The sequence below is a fragment of the Gobius niger genome (assembly GCF_951799975.1).
Source record: "Gobius niger genome assembly, chromosome: 14".
Classification (NCBI taxonomy): Eukaryota; Metazoa; Chordata; class Actinopteri; order Gobiiformes; family Gobiidae; genus Gobius; species Gobius niger.
The window spans coordinates 26,714,718-26,726,323 of NC_136865.1; the positions used below are offsets into that span (position 1 = coordinate 26,714,718).

General features: G+C 40.7%; 1 protein-coding gene across 1 annotated transcript in view; it reads right to left on the minus strand.

Moving 5' to 3' along the window:
• col11a2 (collagen, type XI, alpha 2) overlaps positions 1-11,377 on the minus strand; it is a 35,958-nt gene extending 24,581 nt beyond the window's left edge. The window contains exon 1 of the mRNA XM_079571103.1: positions 11,242-11,377. Coding sequence (XP_079427229.1) covers positions 11,242-11,359 — 118 coding nt within the window. The 5' untranslated portion in view covers positions 11,360-11,377. The remainder of the gene's footprint in view (positions 1-11,241) is intronic.
• Between the last annotated feature and the right edge of the window lie 229 nt (positions 11,378-11,606).

An 11,606-nucleotide genomic window follows, 5' to 3' on the forward strand; every position in this document is an offset into this window, starting at 1 on the left:
GAAGTGTTATGTATTAATATTGTAGTGAAATATAAACATAATCTGCATCTTTGAGCTTGAGGCAAGTAATAAATCCATCCAACCCAAGAGATTTTTAAGGCAATACCGCCTTTGCTCTGCCCAATCCCGTCAGACCTGGGAAACTAAGCAGGGAAGGGCCTGGTCGGTACTTGGATGGGAGATCATTTGATAACACCAGGAAGCCTGGGTGAATGTAGCAAGTTGGCTACAACAGTATCTTACCACCACCAGGTATGGAGCTAATGAATGACGACAGTGCAGCGCTTTGACAAACTTGATAATACAAGCTTGTAAAGCGTAATACAAATGTATTACTATTATTAAGTGGAAATGTATAGCAACTCGGTAAGATTTGTGCGTCTTTACACTGGAAGGACGTTAGGAATAAATCAACTGCTTTTATAAAACTTTATCACAGCGATGTAGACATGAATTTAAAAGAAAAAAGCACTGACATTGTGAGACTTCGTTAGTTCCTTATGTTTAAAGACAATGAAAGGAAGGAAGTAAAGTTAAAACTGTTATTTGTGGTTCAAGTTCATTCCTAACTTTTCTTTTCTAAAATGCCAAGATGAGTTTATAAGCGTGTCTCACCACTTCCAGGGAGCAATACTGTCGCAATAATATAAACAAAAACAAGTCGCTGCAAGTTCACAGCAATAAAAATGCTTTATAATGTAGATGCACCTCTCGCAGGTCTGCTTTCACAATATACTGAAGGACACAGAATCTATCTTGTCTCTGAAATCCCAAAAGGCACTTGATATTTAACGTTTTTTTGACCCAGACTCAGGTGCAGACAATAAATGCTACTGTACTGTACAAGAGGTATAGATCCAGAGAGAAAGCCTGGGTCTGTGCCAAAAGAAATGGGTCTCAGTCCAAACCACAAATTCATGAGACAAGCGCAACAAAGGGACAGTTCGAATCACAGACACAGTGCCATTTACTGAATACAAATCTATCAAATAAAAACCAGATGTCTGCAGACAAACAGAAAGTCAAATGAATCCCCTTATTGAGCATTATTGTCATGAAATGCACATTAAACACTGCACTGAAAATCAAGTTGAGTAAGAAAATATCAGTCAGCATCGTCTCCCTTGACATCAGTGGGAAAATAAACTTGAATTACACATGGATTAAAGCTCCTACTAATGCTCAAAGTGAAATAAACTGTACATTTGCTAGCATATTAGAATGTAGTGGGCTGTTGTGAAAACGCAAAATACAGCACAGACGCTACAGAAACTATTCTTAATACTGAAGAGATCACCTGTTCACCTTCACATAGGAGCAACAAACGTGTTCGATGAATTAAGACAGGGTTCCACAGGGTTCTCTGATTATAGACGCATTTATTCTAATATTTTTAAACGGCTATGGATACTTTGTGTTAAGGTGGCGCACACATAATGGCGAATGGGGTTTGTATGGAGTGTATGCAAGTAGAAGCAAGCCACATTTGACGCTTTATTAACTACATTTATCGTTTGCAAATAACGGTAACAGATCCCATAAAAAGAGGCATGAGGGGAAACTAGATAAGCAGAAGCAAAGTGGACACAAAGGGCAACTTTTGAGTAAAAAATTGCAAAGCTGACAAAACCAGCTACCTAAAGATGGATCCAGAAAATATCACTAGAGTCTATTATATCGAACAAAGACAGAGCTGGACATTTTTAAACTTGGACTTAATATCAGTCAATGTATTTTGGGCCTTCATTTTTGTCTTTTTGATTCACTTTGGTTGTACTGCTTCTTGGAATCATATTTAATGCTTTTTAATCATGATCATAATCATCAAAACTGTACTACAGACACAAGGTCCAAATTGAAAAAAGACATCATTGACATGCCTTCACTTTGGCACATTTCAGTCTCTCTTGTTAGTTCATAATTAGTGCTCAATAAAGCCATACAGCACGTGCATAAAAGGATTGTCGGAGGAAGAAAAAAAATATGCAGCAGAAAGAGCGTGGATTGTGGAACCTTCTCACTTAATTGCTCTGCCGTCGTGCCCCACCCGGCTTAAACTCTCCCAGACTTATTTCACAAACAGCCGCACTTTCCAGGAGTTTTCTTTTTTTTTCTTTTTCTTTTTTTTTGCTGATCTGCGCTGGAATGCTGGGAATGAAAGGGGGAAACGAGGCGCAGGTACGAAAAGTCCCAAGTGATGAGAGCGAGGGCAGCGGAGTAGGAAGAGGGAGGGGTCTCGCGGGGTCAGGCCGTGACAGTAGACAGTGCGTTTCTGTCGTGGCGCGAGACTGTATCGGGTTGCGCACGCGGCTAAACCCTGGACAGGTACAATGCTGCGCTCTGTTCTGCCGCCCCGCTGCCTCTGCACTTCACATCTGCAGCTTCCCTACCCTTCCTGCCTCCGAGACCGGGATCACCGCAAAAAACACACCCACAAAAATAACACTGTCCAGGCCACAGACGTGCGTACAGTTCATTACGCGCGCGCGCACAAAGCTGGGATCGCTCATGCAATAATACAATTAAACTAGACACGGCAGAAAAACAACATGGTGGTTCTTGCTTCCTACTTTGTAAGTGATTCTACCCATAAGTGCCCACAGATGCCGCAGCTGTTTGAAGTCCACTGTTGTGGCATGAGGCAAGGTTCAAGTCTGAAAGCAATTATGTACGAAACCATTAAAAAACAAGCACATTTACTCGTATTGACTTTAATGCCTTGCTTCAAATGTATGTTTTGTAATATATTTTGTCAAGTAAATTCTCCCAAATCAGCCTGTAAACCAGAGACTACACGAGGAAGTCAGCGCTTGCGCATAACCTGGCATTATAAATCACTCCTGAATGCTTTACAAAATAATGCAAATCCAAATCAGTTTGATAAAGGCACTGACTCACCTCAGACCACACACTACATCTATCTATTACAGTCTGAGCCCGTGAACTGCCAGGCACAAAGCCAGTCCCTGTAATGCGAGGAGTGTGGCAGATGCAGACGGGTCGGAGTGTTTCCAAGTTGAGAGGCTGCGATGCCACGAATTCGCCACGAGATGGGGCTACTGAGGGGGCAGCAGAGAGCAGGGCTGCACACAAACAAGCTGTACATTCAACTCCATCCTTTTGCCACTGACTGAACTGACTGACTGTACAGACAAACAACCACAGACTGCATGGACGACACACAATGAAGACACACTATTTACTCTGGAGAAATGTCTTAAAATTGCTTGAATAAATGTTCCTTATGTTGATTTTTAGTCGGTTTGAGCTCATCTAAGAAAAATTAAAAAAAAAATTAAAAAAAATTCCAGTAGATTTATGTAATTTCTTCCTTAAAATTATTATCTTTATCCAGTGTACATACAATATACAAGCAATACAATTTTCCTAATATCATTTTATGGTGAATGCAGGTGCAAGAGATGTGACAAAAGGATGTTTTTACTTAAACTTTGAGACTTTGTTCTGTGGCCTCTCAGTAAAAGCAGGTACAGAGAAAATCAGATATTGCATGCTACGAGTAAAACTATTGTATCGTTCGGTACTTTAGTCACTGGGCCAATCTGAGAGTGTCTTTGTGAGTCTAGTGGTACAGTCAGAGAGTTTGATTTCAGATTTATAAGTAGTAGCTTGCCTCTCAATGAAAGGTGTCTGGGAGTAAATGAATCATGAACTAAAGCACTTTGTATCTTAATGGGCTTGTAAATACAATAAAACACAGTGAAAGTGACAGATTTCTGAACATAAATGATTGCTACTGAAACTTTTTCAAGCTTCTATGCAAATGTTTGTAATTACTATAAATATTCAAGAAGCACTTTTTTTTTTTTTTTACCTCACCTGCAACAGAGTATCTTAGACATTTAAGACTTTTTGATGGCCTCACTCCTGGTTATAGTGAAGTTGTGAAGTATAGAGGAGAGTACATTTTCCCGAGTCCTTGAGCATCACCTGTTCCAAGTCTCTTACAAGCCAAAAAGAAAAATCATCTTAACAAAGAAGTGACATAATTTATTAGAATTAAGAGATGAAAGTAGGTTTGGTCTAGTCTAAGAAAAGATATAACATCTGATCAGGCACATTGAGTTGCCTTGTGTATGAAATGCGTGGTATAAATAAACTTGCCTTGCCTTATTGCCAATGGAACAAGCACATTTTTCATTATTCCGTGAAAAGTAAATGTGAAAAAGAAATGTTTTGTTAATTTGTCTGATTTCAAGTGGGATTTACGTTTGCTCCATTAGCATTAGCATTTTTATCTGTTCCTAGATGAGCTCAAACCTACTCAAATTCAACATAAAAACTTTTCATTTTAAGTCATTATTCTTATTTAAGGTGGCCATTTTTCCACTTTTTCTGTTTTAAATGTTCTGCAACAATAGACTCTCAGTCCAAGCCTTCATTCACCCGTAAATTATTGTGATAAAGCCTTTGATGTCTTTGCGACTATCAGATAAAGCCAACAATGCCCTCGGCAATGCTCCTGCGGTCAGCCGTCTGATACAGCTGTGCCAAATACCAGACAAACGCTCCAGCTGACACAACGACCCCTCACCTCTCACCTCCCCACAATGACAACACTGTCCCATTTCCCCAAACCACAATCACCTTTTAAAATCCAAACCACGTCTTTAAATAAAGTAAAGATGCTGCATGAAACATTTCCAGTGTGGCAGCCTCCCTCCATGACTGCACTGCTCCATCTGCTCGGGTATAGCTAAACCCCACGTTGTAATTTTCACCATCGCACTCTGTAGTTACATTTTATTTATAATCCTATGTGTATACAGACAGCAAGTCCATTATGAGTACCCACGCTGGTCAAGAGGGGTAGTTATTCCCCTGCATTATTTACACAGAATAAAATGGGTGTTTGTTCAGCCAGCAGCATATAATATACAATGTAGTTATCACAGCAGAGTAAGCCTCACCTGCACCTACAGCAAAACAACAGCAGCGTACAATTTCAGGAGGAGAAGTTATGCTCATCAGGTACAGGATTGTTATGGGGAAAGTGAGGTGTCTGTATCCCTAAAAATGTGCACTTAGGGCTGGGGGATATTAACAAAAAATATTATTTTATTTCAATATTTTTGGGGATTTTCTCGATAACGAAGCGATAGTTTTGCAAACCATCAGAAATATGTAATTATGTGCTTTCTTTCTTTCTTTCTTTCTTTCTTTCGTCCTTCCTTTCTTTCTCTCTTACTTCCTGGCTTACTTCCTGGCTAACTTCCTGGCTAACTTCCTGTCTTTCTTCCTTTCTTCCTCTCTTCCTTCCTTCCTTTCTCCCTTTCTTTCTTTTTTCTTTCTCTCATCCTTCCTTCCTTCCTTCCTTCCTTCCTCTCTCTCTCTCTCTTCCTTCCTTTCTTTCTTTTTTCTTTCTCCCTTCCTTCCTTCCTTCCTTCCTTCCTTTCTCTCTCTCTCTCTTCCTTCCTTTCTTTTTTCTTTCTCTCTTCCTTCCTTCCTTCCTTCCTTCCTTTCTTTCTTTCTTTCTTTCTTTCTTTCTTTCTTTCTCTCTCTCTCTCTCTCTTTCTTTCAATTACATCTATGGTCACTTATTAACATCAACATCGAAAGGCTCATTATTGCTTTGAGCACAGTTTGAACTTTGAAGGTCAAAATGGAAACTATCTTATGTACCATATTACAAAAAGCTTTTCATATTAGAAAAGAAAATTGAAGAAAATATCAAGACGCACCAGCACTAGGAAGAATATCGTGGTTATGGAGCAGCAGTTAGATTTCTTGCCTTTCCTATAGGTCATGTTCTCCTTGTGACAATTTCTTCTGTTTTCTCTGGTTTCCCCTACCACTGAACACTTTCTTTTGGCAAGATAAGTTAAAGCTTTATGTTTTAATTAAGTTTGTGAAGCCTTTTGACACCTGTGCACATATTCCACTCCTCCCCACCCGTGAGAAAAGTTGCCAGGTTTTCCACTCCCTGAGCTTTAGTCGCAGTCATATTAATGCAGCTGTACACAAAGCTGCCATATGTTACACTTCTCTATGGAGGAGCGTCTGCCAGCGAGCACCACTGTCCCCACTGTCCCCACTGTCCCCTGTGCCTCGTTCTGTGGCCTGAGAGCGTCTGTGTGAGCGGCTCTAACGATGCCCGTTCGGGTCAGGCCTATAAGTCTTGTGCGGTTTTGAGGCTTAGGCTTTAGTTTTTAGTTTGGAAATAAGGGCGGATTCTAAACACCACAGAGTCCTGACCATAACCAGTCAGTGTTTCCTCAATGGCACAGTGCGAGGCTAACCCACTCCAAAGGGAAGACGACAGCATGAGGTCATGTGGTGCCCTTTTTTTAAACAGTAATCCTCATTTTGTGTCACAAAGAGGTACTTTTATACATGCCCTGAAGCAACATTTCCAAACAATGCAGTGCTGAAACGTAATGGGTGATATAGTGGCGAAATGGTTTTCAAATATTGTCAACTCTATTGGGTTTATAGAGTCCTGACCCCTACATTCAGGAAAGGACAGAGTTTAAATAAGTCTACATGGCAAAAAGCAATCTTGAAGGCTCTTCGTCGTCCATGACTTTTCCATTGTAGTAGACATTTTTGATATCAGTCGACTGGACTGGGTTGAGGACGTTTCATTTCTATCTTCAGAAGCTTCTACTTGCGCTTGTTTTCAAATGGTTAAACACACAACCTAATAACACTGCAAGAAGTAGTGAAATTTTCTTGAAACAAGTGTAATTTTGTCCTTGATTTGAGAGTCTAATTTCAAGAAATCTGTCCAGGGACCAAGGGATTTCGACTTACTTGAAATGAAACTGTTGTAGTTCTTTTATCTTAATTTAAGTGTAAATCCCTTTCCCCGTGGACAGATTTCTTGAAATTAAGACTCTGAAAAACTACATATTTCAAGAAAATTTCACTTCTTTTTGCAGTGTAGATTGTGTGATTAACCAGCCTTACATTTGAAAACAAGAAAAAGCTTCTGAAGATAGAAACGAAACGTCCTCAACCCAGTCAAGTTGACTGATTTTAAAAGTGTTTTCTACAATGGAAAAGTCATGGACGACGGAGAGCCTTCACAAACAACCTAGATTTTAGAGGAAAGGGGTTATGTTTACCTATTTCAGGTGAGCCCTAGCTAAGAGAGAACCCTATTGTGTATGTTTTAGTGGTAGGGGAAAGCAGAGCAACCTATGAGGACGCAGGGAAAACATGCAAACTGGAGTCAGGTCCTTTTTACACGTGAGGTGAGAGTGATAACCACAATAACAATTAGTGTGTTCTTCCTGCGTCCCATCTGTTCTTATTAAACTAAAACTCATAGGAATCAAGATTCTGGTTCCAAACAATGACATTGAAGAATATGTGAAAGGACAATGGAGGCAATGACAGTCTAAACATCAAAGGAACATTCCCTACCCCGTATATGCTCACTGTATATTATATGTGACATTTAGGGCCTTACATCTAGTCTAGTCTCGCCATAGCAATATGTCTGACTTAAGTATAATTACCAGACGTGTAAAAGTAGTAAGGAAGCCGTGTGTCAGAAACTATCATCATGTTTAATGTTTCTCTTTTTAGGTTTGGAAATCCCCACAGCAGGGTGTAAAAGAGCGGCATCAGGAGCAAGAGGAGAAGATAATGAAAAGGTGCATAGAAGCAGGAAGTAGTTAGTGTGAGGTAGTTCTTTCTGCTCATGTGTGGTGGCTACATACAAAACAATTAGGATATAATGATTTAATTATTAGAGTAAGCCAATTAATTAGTGAATAATAAGTAGGGGTACTAGAGAGAAATTACATCTCCATCTAGTGGTACAAGGTGGATGCATTTTTGAATTATTTAACATTGCCATAAGAAAATCTGACCTATACAGTATATGTGAACCTTCTTTCAATGCCTCTGGATATTTATCAGGCAAAAACAACTGTTTCTCCCACACTGAATGCACAAACCACATTCACAGCATTGAACTATAAAAACAGCTTTATGTCTGCACAAAAGGTCCATCTGAACACTGCATATAACAGCTCACATCTGGCCCCACGCCCTCCTGCACTGACTGGGAGCAACAAAATAACAGTGACTAGGAATAGCATCTTTTACAGACAGCCTGTCATTATAAAGCTGGCACACACTGCAGCCATACTTGTACATCCCTCCAGTCGAAAGAGACTGCCTTGGAGCAACATCGTCTAACCATCCGCACACAAAACCCACTAAATCAGCGCCTATGCGACCGAGGAAGAGGCAGGCAGCGTCTCTGGCTGCTTCCTCAGTCTGAAACGATAATGTGGATGTGTCTAGGAAAGGTTTTCAGAAGCTTACAACTTGATGATAGAGCTGGTCTTGTAGTTCGTAACTCTTACTTGCAGTTTTAAGACATTTTTATATCTTAAATGCTACCTTTTCCGTGTTTCAGTCTAGCCTCTTGACAAACTATCCAGGAATACTATATTTTACGCGCAGAGTCATGCTGTTATGGATGAAAATGTTGAATGTCTTATGAACAAAATCCCTGGGAAATGTTGGTTATTTTCTCACTTAAGCCTCATACGGTGATGCAAGAGAGATTAGTTAGCTGCATGATTTATACAGATGTTTATGAAGGATTAAAGAAATGTAACTCCAGACAACCACTGGCTCCACCCATGTTCAGAGGTTAGAGTAGCTCACCAAGAACATCTGCAAAGGAAGCTCAATCTGCTCAACCATTGACCATTATGTATTCTTACTGTCCCGAAGCAGTGACACATCTATTGTCCTTTATTCAAACAGGAAAGTCACGCTGCGATTCTGGAAAATCAGTCATTTGTTCTACGCTGCAAACTCTCAGGTGATTACAGGTAATAGGCAAATGATGATGAGACAAAGGGAGGAGAAGAACTGACTGCCAGACTGAAGCATGCGAGCAGCAGAAGCCTGAAATACCACACACTCGCACGCCGCCCCAGGAATGAGCCGTCAAAGACCTGCTCTGCGCCTCGTATAGTGGCCCCATTCACAGGACAGAGGCGGAGAGGTTATGTTATGTTTAGCCAAACTCAGACAGACCGCCTTTTGAGGAGCCCGCTACTTTGAAATAAGCCGGAGGAACATCCATGTCAAGAAAATATTGCCCTCGGATTTTCTCTCATCCTTCGCACAAAACTGGCCTTTCATGCGTTTTTAACACACTGCAACGGCTGTCCCCCCGTCCCTCTTTTCCGCTCAAATTTCTCTTAAATATAGACGCAGACACACTTTCCTCTGTAAAAGTCTTCCACACGCGGCGCAACAAATGGCTAATCTAACATTTGATTCAATACTGCTTGTAGGAACACGCAGCTCCACTTATCGCTAAGTTACTTGGAAGTTATTTTCTAATGCCCTTTTTGTTGCAGCCAGTCACACACGCTTTGTCTGGAGTATAAAAATCTGAATCAGTTTATTTGCAATTTGATGAAAGTATCACTATTTGGGCAAGGCTTGAACCAACTAGGAGCATGTGAACATCTTATAACTGTCCCAAATACAGCTGCATATAAAAATACCAAGCATTTGTGTTGTGCTCAGCCTCTGTGTCGATGAGCTTCGTATATAACCGCAGCTGCCATGGGGCTGATTGATGGAAAAGTGGCAGCCAATCTGTACCACTGGCGTCCACCAATCAATAACTTGTGGAGGGAGCGTCCAGTTGTCGGACTGCTGACCTTTCAATCTGTGGACAAATGCTCCAACCACTGAGCCACTGTGCAAACCTGTTTAAAACTATTATGAACACAGAGAAGCACTGAGTATTTGTCTTCTTAACGCCTTCAGACCGGAGCTAAAAGACGAAAGCAAAGATCTGTAGAATCTCACCTGGTTCTGAAAGGTCTAGGAAATAGTATGTTACATTGTTTTAATACAAATATTTATGTTATACTTGAGATTTCATAAGATCTAGGTCAGATGCTGAAACAGTGGACCTTTGACGTATTTTTTTAAAACTTATATGCACCTATATTGGCACATATACAAACAGCACTGTACTATGCGCACACTGACAGGGGACACTAAATGCTTTCACTCACTGAGTTGCTCCACAGCATAATCCCCTATTCATGCAAAGTAAAAATGCCTCAGCCTCAACCTCCAAAATACACATGGGAGCTGCTGGGAAGGTGAATTCACAACTTAATCTACAAATACATGCCGAGCCAAATGACACATGAGAAATGTGTTCTAAAATGTCCACTTTGTCAACTATCCAGGGTTATCAAATGCTAAAGAAAGAGATTAAGGGGTTAACTGTTGAGCTTTGTTGATGGAAATTAATTCAACCTATGATACCAACTCAGTACCAGTTTTTGAAAAAAGTTCCAGTTCTATAGCTATATTTCAGTAAGACAAATCAAAATGTCAATATTTGTAGTTTACACTGTCAATTATGTAGTATATATTTGCCTTGAGTATCATACGTTTAATTATAGGTCATAATAGGGCAATTGAAGGAATTAGTGGGTCAAAAATGACAAAATGTCTCTAGTGGCCAACCACAGAAGTGCAGTTCTAAATTCAACGATGAAAACCAGGGGGCGCAATAAATCCGTCATTTTTTTTTTCTAACAAAAACGAAAAAATGTATTCGGGGGGAAAACGGTTCCTCCTCCTTGGACCACCGGGGGCAGCGCTGGAAGGTGCACAGGCTGCGCTGGTAAACATCCATACACCTTGCAGTAGCTGGCACCCAGGCCACTGTTAGATCGGTAAAGTGTCCGAAAATATCAATCAGAACAAGAAGGGACTTGTTTATATTGAAGTTACAATATTTGCAATCTTCATGAACAACAGAAAACGCCGGGCATTGGATGCAACAGGTTGCAAATGCCATTGAGAGGCCTATACGCGCATATGTCCACGACTTATATAGATGCTACGAGAGTTCCCAATTGAGTTCAAACCATGGGCATCATGTGCTTCTCTGGTTTCTTGGACATCTGTGATCGCAGGTTAAAAAACGCAAAGGCCAACAAAAGTAGAGTCACAATAGTATAACTTTTGTAAAAAAAAAAAAAAACTGAATCTGTATTTCATTGTTTAAATGGAGGAGGTTTTGTGAAAGCGGAGTCAGGCTGTTTTCTGGTAAAATTGAGCGTGTCAGGTGCAGTGCGCTACGGTGGAAGAAACTTTACGCAGTTTTTACGCACGAAGTCCCACAGCGAGCGAAGGCATTCACATAAAGGTCTTATAATAATGAATGACTGTGGTGTAGCCTGTAAACAAAGAACTTAAAATTAAAGTTACCTGCGCGCGCCACAGTCGTTTGGAGCATGGAGAGGGTGACGGTTACCAAGGCAAAAGATGTGAAGTCCAAAAACCATGGTCTCCGTTTCTTGCGGTAGGGACAATTTCTAAAATCCATAATGTTGCAGTAGTTTGCCGGCCTGGTGAAGCTGGAAATGTGAAAAAGTTATCCGCTCACAGAAAGTCAGCCGAAGAGAGGGACCCGACTGAACCTTCCGGAGGCGCGGACAGAGCGGCACACCTCTGGAGACTGTCCCCGATGTGTCACCGATGTCTGTGGAGACGCACAAAACCCAAACACAAAAAGGGCTCCGGGGTGAATAAATACCTTTATTTAATGGTTACCCCTTACTGCTAAAGCCCCA